Raw genomic sequence first — 16,763 nt, 5'->3', positions numbered from 1 at the left:
AAAAATTAATTAATGATACAAACATTGACAATAATACACGAGCTCAAGCATTAGGTCTCGAAAAAAAATGTTATCATTTGAATTTATAGTATGTATTTATTTAATGAAACATATTATGTATCAAATGAAAGTTTTAACCGAACAACTCGAAACTGAAAACTTAAATATTATCGACGCTATCCTGTTAATAGAATCTTGCATAAAATCCTTAAAAGAAATAAATGAAGATGAGTCTCAAATTAATAATATTATAACTAGTGCTGAAATATTTGCTAAAAAACTTGACGTTGATTCTAATGCAGATTTTAATAAGTTTCATAGACAACGAAATTTACCAAAAAAAATTGACTGTAATTCTTCTACACAAGCAATATTTAATTTACAAACATTTTATAGGAAAGAATTTAAAGAGGTATTGGACACGTTAATTAATGAATCTGCTAATAATTTAAGAGATTGTTTTAAAATAGTTGAAACAATATTTAAAATACTAAGTAGGTATACCAATAAAAAGTGATATTAGAACTGAAGATGTCGAAAAAGCTTGTGAATTATTTCCACCTTCATATGAAGCTTCATTGATTACTGATTACGATGCTATATTATGTCAAATAAACATACTTCGTCATAAAACGGAACATGAAAATACATTGGAGAAGGTTTTGAATGTTTCTGAATCTTTGAAAACTCTTGTTCCTGTAGCAAATTCACTTTGTCGATTAAGTTTTACAGCCCCCGTGACAACAGCCTCTAATGAACGTTCGTTTAGTAAACTAAAAATTATTAAAAACCACTTTCGTACAACAATGGCAGCAAATAGACTTGATGACTTGATGATTTTAAACTCGGCCAAAGATATCGTTGATAACTTAAATTTGGAAGATCTTAAAATCAATTGGGCTGCATTAAAAGAACGTCGAATCAAAATTTAATTTTTTTTTATAGGTATCTATAGAAGTGTAAACTATAAATTTAAATACGTTTGTTAGTTACTTACAAATTATAATTTTAATATGATATTTTTGTAAACTAGGAAAGTTTCTCTTAAATAAATTTAATTTTGTTTTTATTTGTCATACACTGAAAAAGTATTTTAAAAAAATTAACTTATAATATAATCTTGTTTATTATTAGTTATTTACACATAACAATGTATTTACAAAAAGGTCTCATTAAATTCAGGTAGGTAAAATAAATATTTAAGTCGGCATTTTATTATTTTGACACCCCCCCCCCCCCCCATGAATAATTTTTCGCGCCGGCCCTGGAGTTATGTTCCACAGAAGTGATTGTACGGTACGTACGTTTGGTCTATGTGCGTAGATGGCAAAGTTCCAGCGTTGTGAATGAATCGCACCATCGTTGCTGTTCACTGCGCATACCACTATCATGACCCTACAACGCGTTCGTATAATCCGAATCCGATCACGTTCGGTGGCTGTGACATGTCATTGAATAACATACTTTAATTAAATTTCCTGTAATATTCTGGTGAAACAATAATTAAAACGTACACTACAATAAGCTGAATATCTGATACACCAATAATTAAAACATTAATCACTTAGGAATATGAACAAATGTATTATTATTATTATTTTTTTAATATAAATTTATTTACAGTTACAAAATGAAAAGAAATACAATCACTAAACGTAGACGGATGGAATCAACTGCTGAGAGTGAACTTGTTGAAATTGAGAGATTTAAAAGCTGTTCGAGAACGTTTATTGTTAAGAACAAGGAAGAAATAATAGACTACCATGTACTTTTTAGTTATGTTTCTGAAATGTTAATTTCTAAGCTAACACAATCAAGTCAGCAGTCAGCAATTAAATTTAATTTACATGTTGATAGCACGTATGAACAACTTTTAACGAATGAAGTACAAGATATGTCATTTAAAACAACAAACGTATTAGCATGTAAATCATCCAATTTTAATAGCTTATTAAACAAAATGTTTAACAAACTATTATCTGAGGAAGAACAGTTTATATCAAAAAAATCAGGCTGGTCACTTAAATCTATAGATTGTATACAACTACGAATTAATAAAGTTAATCCTCTTAAAGGAGGAAGTACATATTTAGATTTACCTAGTCATATTAAAAAAAAAAAGCAGTTATAAATGTAAAAAATAACGATAACGAATGTTTCAAGTATTCAATACTAAGTAAGTACGATAATCGTTTGAATAAATCTCGGTTTAGTAAAAAATATTTTGATATGTTAGAAAAAAAAAAGTGGACTAAATTTTAAATGCATCGATTTTCCAACACCTATAACTCAGTTAAAAAAATTTGAAAAAATAAACGATGTATCAATTAACATTACAGCTTAGATGATAAAAATGTAATTTACCCATTACATATAACCAATATTGAAAAAAAAAATCATTTTGACCTATTTCTATTTAATGATAATAATACATCTCATTATTGTTATATTAATAACTTCTCAAGGTTTATTAGAAGTCAAAGAACTAAAAATTGCTCAAAGTTGATTATATGTAAGAGATGTTTTACTAGTTTTGGTAATAAACCGTGTAAAAGCAAACTTTGGGGTGAATCAGGTTTAATTAGACATAAGCAAATGTGTATTAAAAATAAATTAGGAAGACCTATAATGTTTGAAGAAGGAGATGACGATTTCATATATTTCAAAAACTATAAAAATACTCAACGAATTCCAATTGTTTTATACGCCGACTTCGAATGTATTTTAAACCCAAAACAACCTATTAAATTCATTCAAAGTGGTAAAAAAACCAAAAACTAATATTACACATTTACATAAACTTATGAGTTATGGGTTTTATGTAAAAGTTGACTATAATATTATACCAAAAAAATTAATAAAAAAGTTTGAAATTCCTAGAAAAGTAGTAATTTATAGAGGTAAAAATGCAGCAAAAAAATTTATGAATAGTATGATTAATATAGGAAATAAAATTAATGATATTTGTAAAACTAATTTACCAATTAACGAATTGACTTTAAAAGAAGAAAAAAATTTTCAAAAAGCTATGGTTTTTGAAAAATGTTTATTAACTTTTAAAGATAATAATTTGTTAAAAGTTCGAGATCACTGTCATATAAATGGAAATTACAGACGATGTATTTGTGTAAAATGTAATTTTCAGCTAACTAATCCATCATTTGTACCAATTTTTTTTCATAATCTGGCATATGACAGTCACTTTATAATTCGAGAACTTGGATGTAACGATAAAGATATTCATGTTATACCTAATTCATCTGAAAAATATATATCATTTAGTAAAGAAATCGCACCAAAATTTAACCTAAAGTCTGTTGATACATACCGTTTTATGGCTGAAAAATTAAGTAAACTAGCAAAAAATTTATCCGAAGATAAGTTGAGGTTTAGAGAAACTATTAAAGTATTTTCTATTGAAATGTTAGATTTAGTTACACGAAAAGGAGTCTTCCCTTATGAATATGTTGATAGTTGGAGTAAACTTAATGATTCTATTTACCTTCAAAGCTTGAATTTTATAGCACTCTAACCGATGAAAATATTACTGATAACGATTATATACATGCGAAAAATGTATGGAACGTGTTTAATATAAAGACATTAGGTGAATATAGCGATCATTATTTAAAAACTGATGTTGTAATACTAGCTGACGTGTTTGTAAATTTCAGAGACTTATGTTTATCTACTCTTGAACTAGATCCTGCTCATTATATGACTGCTCCGGGATTTGCGTATGACTGTATGCTTAAATATACTAAAATCGAATTAGAAAGGTTAAAATGTCCTAACATGCTTTTGTTTATCGAGAACTCTATTCGTGGTGGAATAACTCAATCAACTAAAAGATATGCTAAAGCAAACATACCAAATATTGAAGGATTGAATTATAATTCTAATGAACCGATTACATGGATAACATATCTTGATTGTGTAAATTTATATGGAAAGTCTATGTTAACAGAATTACCTTTTAAAGATTTTGAATGGGTTGATGACTTCAATATAGACGTAACTAAAATTGCTGATGATTCTGAAGTTGGATATATATTACAAGTTGATGTCGACTACCCTAAAAATTTGCATAAAACTCATAATGATTTCCCGTTTTTAACATTAAACGAATGTTCACCAAATTCTAATGTTAAGAAATTGTTAACTACACTATTACCGAAAAAAAACTATATTGTTCATTACAAAAATTTAAAACAAGCGATTTCTCACGGTCTTAAAATTGTAAAAATTCATCGAGCTTTCCGATTTTCTCAAAAGAAATGGATGTCATCGTACATTGAATTCTGTACTAAAATGAGAACAGAAGCTAAAAACGAGTTTGAAAAAGAATTCTGGAAGCTTTTAATTAATAGTGTTTTTGGAAAATGTATGGAGAACGTTCGAACAAGAGCTTCTATAAAACTGGTTTCATCGGGAAAAAAAGCTAATAAATTAATGGCAAAAACTAATTTTAAGGATAGAACTATTTACTCTAAGAATCTTATGGCTATTCATCAACATAAGGAAACTATTAAATTCGATAAGGCGATTTATGTAGGATCTGCAATTTTAGACGTTTCGAAAACTTTTATGTATGATTTTCATTATAATGTAATGAAAAAGAAATATGATAGAAAAATTAGTTCTTTATATTCGGATACAGATTCCTTGATATATACCATTCAAACAAAAAATTTTTTCGATGATTTAAAAAATGATTTATTGCCATATTTTGACACATCTAATTATCCTAAAGACCATTATTGCTTTAGTGAAATTCATAAAAGCCAACCAGGATTCTTCAAGGATGAACTTAAATCAATAATTCTTAAAGAATTTGTTTCATTAAGACCGAAATTATACGCTTATAAAACCATAGATGATACTGTAGAAAAAAAGGCAAAAGGTGTAAAAAAATATATAATAAAAAACCATATGAAATTTATTGATTACATAGAGATATTAAATGCTTTTATCAACCATAGATCTGTTGAGAAAAAACAATCTCACAGAAACATGAACTTCATTCAATCGAATAAACATGTTGTTCATTCAAAAACAATGAACAAGCTTGTTCTCAGTGCCAATGACGATAAAAGATATAATGAATGATGGGATAAATACATTGGCGTATGGTCATTACAAACTCACAAAATAATTTATTTAAAAAACTTAATGATTCAACAATCAGTATAAACAGTGTTATCTATCAGTATTATACAACATTCAACAGCTTTATTATTTTCATTGAATAAATTTACTACTAGGAGCGGTGTTATACAACAGTATTATTATTTTTCATTAAATACATTTCTCACTATATAGCGCTTTCTGTTTATATCAATTGTGGATATATTAAGTTTTTAAAAATAGACTACGGAGTACTAGGAGAGCATGTGAAATAATTAATTTTACTTGATAAAAAAATTGTACATTTTTTTTTTTATTATAAAAATGTGTCAACTCTATTTGAAAAAGAATTTAAATTATTGTTTAAATTGTCGTATAGAGCTAATGATGTTGAGAAAGTAGCTGGTGAGCTTTTATTGTTGTCTATTTGATCGGGACTTGAATCGGATAGCTCAGCGTCTTTAAGTAAATTTTTTAAATCAATTTTATTAGTGATCGAATTGTTAAGAATTATACTACGTTTTTCAACGTCTAAAGAATCATCCACGTCTTCCAAAGTTATAGCTCCTCTTAAATATCTACTTAGTCTAGCTCTTAATTCAGTAGTAGTTCCAGTAGATTTTAGATTTTTATTTTCGCAATATTGAATAAGAAATGGTTTTTTGAGAGTATAGATATCTGTTGCCGTATTTATCGTAATAGAAAGATCCGATCTAGGGTCTTTAAGTTGACTCGTTAAACTGTAAATTTGAAAACTTAAGTTTAAATAATCCTATATCTATACCTGGTCATATAAAATGTGTTAACTTTAATTAATTATTTTTAACTAAAATTATATACTTAAATTATAACATTTTTGAAATTCCGAAATATTGAGTTAGTAAAATATATTGTTAGAAAAATTTATTTGGAGTGTTTATACAGCCAATTTATACTACTAGATTAATTATATTAAATTATAAATTAATTAAATAATTACTACCCTCACTAAAAATTAAAATATAATTAATTAACGCTAATAATAAATCAAAAAAAAAAAAATAAATATATATATATATATGTTATATTGATAAACGAAAAATAAAAAATAGATCACGTATATATCAATTATAACCAAATACAAATATTCACCTCGAGTGCGTAAAACACCAAAATTATCCCAATTGGTCGTAGTCTTCCTGCAGTGAGAATTAAAAAAAAAAGGTTCAAAACGCGATATGTATGAAAGTAAAACACACAAAAATGACTTGTATTTAATCTACACAAAAAAAAAAAAAAAAAACACAAAAACACAAGTGTTCAATAGAAATTCGGGTAGTGGATTACGAATGACGTTGGGCGCCACTGTAGTATGCCTATATCTCGATGGTACTCAAAAAGATTAAAGAACAATTCACACTATTTTGGATTTCTTTATTATTCACACAAACAAACACACAAAAATAAGAACGAGTGCCGTCTCTCACTCGAAACCCGCACTGTCCCTATCCTGTGGTGCTTACGTCCTTAAATATTATTTTACAATGTGCTGCCTCAGCTCATTTGCTTCATTGGCCTAATATTACGCAATTTAAACAAAGAAGTAACATTTTCCTATTATTATTTGTTGGCAAATGCCACATACAACAACATCTTTTCTAGATAATTTAAAATCAGTACATTGGCACTATTTGGAAGAACAGCAGTGCCAGTTTCTATATAAACGTATAAAATGTGTAGGCATTAAATTTAATTTAATAAACATAAAAAAAAATAAATTAGATTAATGGACTTACCTAAGTACAATGATTTCTTTTTTACAAAACTATCAAGACTACCTCTATACGTTTTATTCACTTGTTCTTGCCTTTTTAATTTAATTTTTCTCTTAGATGAGCCAATTGGTTACTGTCTCGAGTCTCGACGACATAATAATTGTTGTCAAAACCGTTATTATTTTGTAATTACACACTACACTATTAGTCCAAAACCGCAACGGCCGAAGAATAATTTACAAATACTAAATAGACGAAGGTCTATGCGTCTATGTAAGCATTGTACACTTAGACGAGTCCACTTTTCACTAAACAATCTGATTAGTGAACAAAATAACGATAACAAAAATAATAAATACTGAATCGCCAACGAGTATTATTATTAACTTTACTAGTAACTAATGAGTAATTTAGTAATAAGAATAACTGATAACTATAAATAGTGAACATCCCCGGCCCCCGCATCACAACCCGACCAATCCGGCACACATTGGCTATCGCCGTTGCTATCAGCTCGTCAATAGTTTATTATTAGAGTTACGATTTTATGAAAACGAATTTATATTAATTATAGGAAGTTCTATTGGATATTTAGAACACTATTCTTAGTCTGCTGTTATGGGCTATGAGATATCTGTAAGATATCTACGAGATTACAAGGCTAAGTTAGTATGACCATGCCTCGTGTCGAGGGTAATGCGGATGCTACTATGACCATGACACGTGTCGGGATAGTAAGCGCACCAATAATTACAGTGCACTAATGATGCATTTGAGATGTTATTGCACATTCTCAAATTCGTGTCCGAATTTGCAACAACAACTACAAGGACACCTGGTTTCACCCAGAAGGCGACAACTCGACGTAAACAAGAGACGCACCACAATATATAAGGGAGCCCGAAGACCAGCAACGGCAGATGTACCAAAGCTATCAACAACTGAGCACTTTCACGACACTCAGCCACTTATTTTGTTTGTTACATGTATTTTATTTATATGCAATAAAGATATATTTCGTTATTAAGTTTAACTTTCATTCAAATTAACAAATTTGGATTCAAATCTGATACTGGCACGCAACAATTTGGCGCAGTCGGTAGGATTCACATTTCAAGGAGGCAAACCGTCAAAGGCTACCATCAACAAGGAAGACTTGCAGTGGCGCAACTAGCTCAATTGTTTTGGGGGGACTGAAGTCCCAGATATTTTTTATAAAATTTCAAAAATATAACAGAAGGGCTACTTCATAAAAAATCATACTGTGTAAAATTCATTAAATTAACTTCATACAAATACTAACAAAAACTTGATAGTTTATTAATAATGTTTTACATAACTTAATTAGGTACTAAAAACAATACAAAATAATTTATTTTAGCACAATCCTTCGGTCTTGTTCCGCAAATTTATTAACAATTACTTCAGAATCAATTTTGTTTGATAAATCACTTTCTATGTTTAACAAAGCTAAAGAACTAAAACGATTTTCAGCCATGGTGGTTCTGAGCCAAGTCTTGACTCTTCTCATTGTGCTAAAAGATCGTTCGCATGTAGACGAACTAACTGGGATTGTTATAGCAAGTTGTAAATGTTTATATATATTTGGATACACTGATTGGTTTACAGTACTAATAATGTCAGCTAATTCAAATGTTTCTTTATTTTGTAGTAAGCTATTTTTTGCTACTGTCATCTCTGCTTCTAATATCTTTCTATTTACACATGTCAATCTCTGTAAAAAATAATTTAAAATGTATGAATAATAAATATTGAATAGTAATCAAATACTTATTTGTAATTATATAACAAATCTCACTTCATATTGATCAACAAAATATTTGCTTTTTTCATAATTTAATTTGAGTAAATTATCAATCGAAGTAGCCAATTTCAAACTTTGTTCTGAAAATCTGTCTTCCATGTTAATTATAACACTGTCAATTACTTGATAATAAGCATGAATACGCCAATATTCCTCTAGAGATAAAATTGTATCAGTTTCATTAATTAAACTAGCTGCACTAGTTGTTGTAGTCAAGTAGAAACTTTTTAAAGAATTTGGTTGTGTTCTTTTTTTTTGATTCTATAAAGATTAAAATTATTGGTTATTAGTGGTATTTTTTAATACAAAATATGTTGATTAAAACTTTAGTATATTAGTTATTTTTTTTAAATAATAACCTTTGCTTAGAGATGGTGTTTCTAATGAAATTTTATTTTTGTTAGCAAAGTTGACAATATTCTGCCAAAGCTTAGAGAATTCTGCAGCATTTCGTTTTTTTCTAAACGATTCTATCACTCCAATAACAGTTACACCAGTATTACCTAGTGTTGCAGTTTTTTGTTGTAATTGATTACTTAAAATATTTATCAACAGTAAAGTTTCATACAAAATAAATAAATAAATAACAAATGAACCCTTCTGTAGAATAGCTAAAATACCTGTTTTAAATAATGTAACTATTAATTTATATTATTTCTATGTATTAGACAGGATGATGCTAGTTTGTAAGTTTTTACTGTATGCAGCATACAATAGTTTATGTATACTCACCTATTGCTTGAGCAACATTCTTATCACTGTCACTAACTATCTCTTCTTGTAATATTTGAATTATGCATTCAAAGTTATTAATTATCGACTCACAATTTTTAAATCGACAAATCCAACGTATGTCACACACGCATCAATGTTGACTTTTTAATTTTTAAATTTTCCTGAACTTCAATAAGTTTAGCATTTTTTGAGGGGTTTGAAAAATGCACAAAAACTGCTTCAATACCATTAAATACATTTCTTACGTCCTATAATCCAAATAATAATAAAATCAATTTTGAAAATAATAGAAGTTATGGTGTACCTAGGTAGTACCTATTATATTGTTATATTAAATTTAATATTATGCGTTATATTTTTTAAGCAAACCTTAATATTTTTGCATGTGTCGACAACTACAAGATTTAGTTTATGGGCCATACAATGAATATAGATAGCTTCTGGGTGTTTGGAGCGTACCTTCGATTGAACCCCATTTTTATTGCCTGACATAACTGCAGCCCCGTCGTACGATTGAGCAATTATAGAAACAGAGTTTAAATTACATGATTCAATGAATGAAAAAATTGCAGAAGTCAGAGATTCAGCGTTTTGATTTTCTGAAACTTTAATGAACCCTAGACATCTTTCTTCTACACATAATCCATTGGCATATCGAATACAAAAAGCCATATACTCTTCTTTAAATGACCTTTTAAAATAATCAAGTATTATACTTAGAGTAATAAAATTGAAATTGTCATAGTGAAATAGTAATTATATATTATTCACCTGGCTTCGTCACACATAATAGAGTACATATAATAAGTCTTAACTTCATCAATAATAGAGTTCTTAACATGTTGAGCACAAATATTGGCAATATCATTCTGAATCAACCAATTTCCATGGTTAATAGTGTTATTATAATAATTAGAAAACTGAGGATTATGTTTAGCAAATAGTTTACAGGCCTCTTTAAAATTTCCTAAGCATAAAAATATAAATTGATAATAAATAAAATTAATTTTTAATTTACTAGTTTAGATGGTAATAAAAAGAATTTCACCTTGGTTGTTTGAACATAATCTCTCATCATGTCCCCTAAATGCTAGACCCTGACGTGTCAAGTACAGTATGATATCTGTTATTGTTTTAATATAATTTCTATTATCCGCAATTTGTTGTTTATGAGCATTAGATAATTGAGTATGAACACTTCCTGAAATTTTAGTTGCCTTGTATGCAGTCCATTTAGTCATACATGTAATATGAAACTTGGTTGAATCATGAGCTTCAAGTTTAGTTTGCTTATTTTTTCCAGAACCTCGACTACCATAGAGCTAATATAATTTTTAAATTAGACATTGATAATCACAACTATTCAACAATATAACTTTTCCTAAATCATTTATTTATATTATAGAGTATAATATAAACAGAATAAATTAACAGAGAAAAACACTTGCTTTTTTCCAATTTCTAAAACCTTGAATAAATAAATTTTCACTACAAGCAGTACTAAAGTTGCGGCAAGCAAAGCAATATATTGCATCATTAATTATACTGTACTCCAACCAATCAAATTTTGCAAAGTAGCTTGCAGAAAACGCTCGATTCTGGTCACCAAATTTTGTAGTAGGATATTTCTAAGGATAGCAAGTAGATGCATGAGCGTCATAATATATTAAAATGTATTAATCTTTAATTATAAGCATTAGTCATAATTCAGCCATTACAAATGTGTGCAGGTAATCTTAATACATATAAAATATATAGTTACTAAATAGTAAAATAAATACCTTTAATATGGGTTGAACTGGTCCTGAAGTAATAGTACCCAAATCGAGATTGTCAAGTTCAAAATTTGAAGTATTTCTTTTTGTTTCATTGTCGGTAACAGATAAATTAATATTAAATGTAATGCTGCTATCATCACTCGGCTTTTCGTTTTTATCAACGACAGAATCTTCAATCGGTGTTTCACTAGTTTTATTATTTATTTTATTTTTAATGTCAAACAATTTTTTACTCATATTAAATGTGTGAGTACAAAGTTTAATAAAAAATGTACTAAATAAATTATAATTGAAACTTATTGACTATACTAGACACTAGTGAATTTATTGCCGCGAGAAGTAGTTCGCGCTATTTTGTAAGGTGTGTAGCGTGTTAGTAAAATATTGTACAAATAGTACAATGTGCATAACCGTCGTGGACTCGTGGACTGTAGAGTCGTCCGTCATAACCTCAAAACTTCATATTAAAGGCGGCACCACAGATATATAAACACGTGACTGGCACAGAATAAAATTATGTTAACGTTGTAACAGTGTTGCTACTTGCTACTAACCAATATAAATAAAACCTAGACGTATTTTTTTTTATAAAAAAATTGTATTGTGAAAATACTTCAACTGAAGAACATTCATTTTCCATACATTGTTTCGTTAATCGGTATTTACTATTTTTCAAGAACAAAAAAATTTTAAAAGTGCTGACATTTTTTGGGGGAACTATTACAAATTATAGGGGGACTAAGTCCCCCAAGCCCCCCCCCTATTTGCGCCACTGAAGACTTGTACACCCTTCCTCGCTGATAACTCCAGAAGAGAAGACCATTCAGTTCAACGTTGCAGAAAGTATCAGACAGGATGACAACATCAACGAACATCGCATTATTGTGAGTGAATAGTTAATTAAATTATTACACGGATATATGTTACAAAAATATAAAACCTAAGAAGTATCATTTAAGTAACTGAATATATTTAAGTAGGTCATAAAAAACTATTTAGAATTTTTTTTTGATTATTAAAGGGCAATTGATTTATTTGAATTATTATTGAGAAATATTAAGTTATTATATTATTATTGAGGGCATATTGAGTTATTGAGTTACTATTGAATTATTATATTATTATTGAGGGCATATTGTTGAATTATTGAGATTATTATTGAAAATTATTTTGAGGGCATATTGTTGAATTATTGAGATTATTAAAGGGCATATATTATTGAGATATATTATTGAGTTATATTATTATAGTTGATTGTAAAACGTATCAAATGAGTGTGAAAGCAATTTATGGAGAACACAGGTACATCTCCTTTGGAAGTAGCTAATCCATCGAATAAGACGTCTTTAGAAACTCCAGATTTGAGTTTAGAAGTATTAAATAAAACCCAACAGTTGTTTGATTTGGGAAGCCCTAGTAGAAGCCCTAGCCCTAGTAAAAGCCCTAGCCCTATTGAAAGCCCGAAAGAACGCCCTAGTTTATTTAGAAACTCAAGTGAACGCCAGAGCGCGAAAATAAAACACAGCTTAGAGAGAAGTTTAAGTTTAGACAATAAAAAGGTTACACGTAGCAAGGTTACGGACGATTTTGAACATACTGAGTTAACGTTCGGGAGAAAACCGCGTGTAAAGAAAATGGTTACCATAAAATTAGAGGAAGCATTTAAGCTTATACCTATGTGTACGGGAGAAGACGATATCTATCCGTTCATGAATGCATGTGATATGGCAGTAAATTTGGTTGAAGAAAAATGCGCACCGACTTTAGTTAAATATATAACAACTAGGTTACCGGTAGAGCATTAGAAATGATAAAATATAAATGTTACTAAATGGGTATACATTAAGAATTATTTATCGGATGCTTTTGAAGATACGACAACCGCTTCGAGTTTGCAGATACAATTAAATTTCATTAAGATGCGTCATGGTGAGGACGTCAATGATTATTGTCATAGAGTAGAAAAATTGTATTATAAATTATGTACTGCGTGTACACTTAATAAGAGGAATCAGAAGTAAAAGTAATTCACGAAACTTTAAAAGAACAAACACTGAATATTTTTAAAAGGAGGATAAGTCCTATAAGAACAATTGTAAAGGCACGAAACCCTAAAACATTAGAGGTAGTAAGCATTTGGCAAAAGCAGAAAAAGTAAAATATATTCAGAAAGAGAAAATTATAGGTACAGGAACGATTTTTCTAATAATGGAGATAATTATAATTTTTCACGACTAAACAATAATAATTTTCAACGTACAAATACCACAAGAAATTATAACACGAATTATCATATCAGTAATTTTCAATCAGATAATATATACCAAGGAGGTTGATCAAATATAGAACACCTGTAATAAAGTGGAAACAATAGTACAGGACTTTACGATAAGTTAATAATAAATATAAATAATAAATAATAGAGTAGAATATAATTATGAATTAGAGTAATAAAAATTTTGGGAATATGGTTTTATTCGAGGGTAATGTAAAAGAAACTATAGGCACACTTTTAGAAGCATTAAAAGAGTATTATATAGTGACAAAAATTACAAAACAATATAATTTAACATTAGGAATACAATACGAAATAAAACGTAAGTTAGGTATTAATTTGTTTTTTACCGATTAGTAAAGTAAAAGGTAATACGCCGTATGTAATACAGAGCAATCTATATATAATATTTCTAGTAACATAAAAAAAAATAGTAATTGTCAGAAGTCAACATACGAAATATATTATAGGCGATATTGAACGTAAAACAGTTTCACGATTTTAAACTAGGAGGTCATTTAGGTGTTAATAAAACTATTAAACGCATACAGAAGCAATTTAGATGGAAAGGTATGAAAGATGATGTTAAAAAGTACCTACGTAAGAAATTGTACATCGTGTCAAGTAAATAAAAGTTCAAATCGGCATGTAAAGCAACCTTAGATCATATACAATGGATAGAGCCATACGAACTATTTGTGAAGCCAACATCACTGTAGGACCTCGGTCATATGTGCATGCGCGTGGTCTCTTATCATTAACGTTTGGCGCAAGGTTAGATTAACAAGTAATAACTATAAAATAATAAAATATGTTTCTTAAGTTTCTTTAATTCTTATTTCTTTTTTTTTATAATACCTACATAATACTATTATGTATTATATAAAATGTATTACTTTAATGTATTAAGATTAACTATTAACAACTAATATTATGTACTTATGCATAGTCATAAATATAAAATAATAATAACAAGTGTACTAGAAACTAGTGTAATATAACTCAAAAGGTAATATACGGAATGATAGAATGTGACAATAGGTTTTAAATATCTATTACCTACTGATTTTTAAATAAAATTAATTTGGTGCATTTATGTCGTACATTCTTGCCTGTCATTGAAAGCGAATGCATTTTGGTTATATCAGTGGTGCGCAACGTGGGGGTCGTGAAATTTTTTGGGGGGGTCGCCAAAAATTTTACACCAAATGGAAAAGTTATATACTCGTATTATATAGTATGTATATTATTTTATACATATATTTTATTTCTATATTTTAATTTAGAAATATTAAAATTAACGATTTAATTTATATGAATAATATGTTTGTATTAATGTATACATTAATACTATTGAGTAAATATATATTATAATTTTACATAATGTTGGTAGGTAGGGGTGGGGGTCGTATTATCAAAATAAATAATTTTGGGGGTCGTGGACCAAAAAGGTTGCGCACCACTGGGCTATATGATTTAATCTTAATGTTATATATGGCTCAACGATAAATTGTATTAATTGTCTTCGATGGTTATTAAAAGATCTTGATTTAATATGTGTTGTTTCATTTCGTAACTGTTGAATATTGTATTATCTGTGCTTATTTCGTTCAGTGTCTTAATTGTTAAATGCATCTTTACGTTCTTCATTTTAAGTAGCTCATCGGAGTAAAATCTTATGATATACTCTGATGTCAAACATATTTTGTGAACATCAGATGATATATTAATTAATTTTCCTTTTATTTTTAATTTTAACAGCAATGCATCATTGACATCATCTTTTTCAATTAAAAATGAATCACAAATTCCACACGTTACTTTTTTTTTTTATTTTTCTTATAATAAATCCTCCAGTGTATTTAACAATATCTATAACAAACTCCTCTAATTCTGGTATACGGGTTGTTTCGTCATAATCAACAACGTCGAAGGGTTTCATTCAGCATTAAAGCAAACGTTCCAAGTTGCACATCCAAATTTGTGGAAAATGTTAGGTGAGCATTTACATTTTTGAATTATGATGGTGTATAGAACATAATAAATATTATAATGGTCTTATTTTAAATTATATCTTTATCATTACAATTATATTGCATATTTGGATGGTTAAGTTAATAAATTATTTTATATGTCTTTTATTTTTCTGAAGAACATCTTAAACAAACAATTGAGAAACAACATATAACTGTAGGGCAGCTATCAAGAGGTCTACAAACGACTAGATCAGTCAGATCAAAATATATTTTAAACTCAACTCGAATTAAAAATGCATCTGCTCTTTTTAGTAATGAACAAATAACAATTAAAGAATTCTTAATTCAATGTTCTTATACCACAGACGGATACTTGACCAGAGAGTTAAATTGGACTGACGTTGTTGATGGTATAATATATGAAAATAAATAATTTGTTGGTATAATAAATACCATTATAGGAATTTCATAATCATGATGTACATCTATTTTATTTTTACACATTCATTGTATAATAATATATTTTTTAAAATATTAGATTCTGACGAAGATATTATAAATAATCAAGTAAATCAAATTATCGATGCACCAGATTTGGCTAACATAGAAGGTACATACCCAAAACTATTGAGGCAGAAGAAGGCCCCCTCGAAATAGCAAAAATTGTATTTAAAAAAACACCTTTTTACTGTAGTAATCATCCCCAAAAAAATTATATAAAAATTAAAGTAATTGTTCACTTTTGTATTATTTGTTAAATAAATATATAATAACAACAATAACAATAACATTTATATTAATTTGCTTTAATATATTACTGAAAATAAAAAATGTAGATCAAGAACTGGACATGGTTGAAAATGCAATAGTTGAACCTATAAATGCTCCAACTTCGGACAATAGCGAAGGTGTGTAGTCGAAACAAACATAATTTTAAATAAACTCTTTAACATAATAAATTGTTTTTAAATATTAACTATTTAGTATTTTCATAATTTAATTTAACTTATTACTTAAAATAGTTTAAAAACATTAACTTTTTTTTGTAAATTATAATAACATTTGTTGTAATACCTTTAGCTGACAAAATATATCTATAACAAATTAACTAACTTATTTTAATTAATATTCTTTTGAAGATGAAAATGACTTCATTCTGCCTGAAGATTTGGAGATGCGTATTTGGGAAAACATTTATGGGCCTTTGCAAGAAGAAGAAGAAGAAGAAATACCATTCATTCAAGTTCCTGAAAACATAGAACAATACCGCATAACACCCAATGAAAATCTTTG

At 28.2% G+C, this 16,763-nt stretch overlaps 2 protein-coding genes across 2 annotated transcripts; one reads left to right on the top strand and one right to left on the bottom strand.

Moving 5' to 3' along the window:
- Positions 1 to 1,630: 1,630 nt before the first annotated feature.
- LOC126551002 (uncharacterized) lies at positions 1,631 to 5,109 on the top strand. The gene is made up of 4 exons (XM_050203759.1): positions 1,631 to 1,765; positions 3,146 to 3,423; positions 3,525 to 4,903; positions 4,955 to 5,109. Exons 1-4 carry the CDS (start codon positions 1,631 to 1,633, stop codon positions 5,107 to 5,109), a joined length of 1,947 nt encoding a protein of 648 aa, XP_050059716.1.
- Positions 5,110 to 8,253: 3,144 nt separating this feature from the next.
- Positions 8,254 to 11,356, bottom strand: LOC114127049 (zinc finger MYM-type protein 1-like). Its single transcript, XM_050203758.1, has 7 exons — positions 11,322 to 11,356; positions 10,490 to 10,638; positions 10,213 to 10,408; positions 9,791 to 10,132; positions 9,066 to 9,241; positions 8,701 to 8,861; positions 8,254 to 8,616 (listed from the first exon to the last, which is right to left on the bottom strand). The coding sequence occupies exons 1-7, from the start codon at positions 11,354 to 11,356 to the stop codon at positions 8,254 to 8,256; spliced, it is 1,422 nt and encodes a 473-aa protein (XP_050059715.1).
- Positions 11,357 to 16,763: the final 5,407 nt, after the last annotated feature.

The sequence above is a fragment of the Aphis gossypii genome, chromosome 3 (assembly GCF_020184175.1).
Source record: "Aphis gossypii isolate Hap1 chromosome 3, ASM2018417v2, whole genome shotgun sequence".
Lineage (NCBI taxonomy): Eukaryota > Metazoa > Arthropoda > Insecta > Hemiptera > Aphididae > Aphis > Aphis gossypii.
Note: the sequence above shows the minus strand (reverse complement) of the source record. Positions and strands in the feature narration are given on the sequence as shown.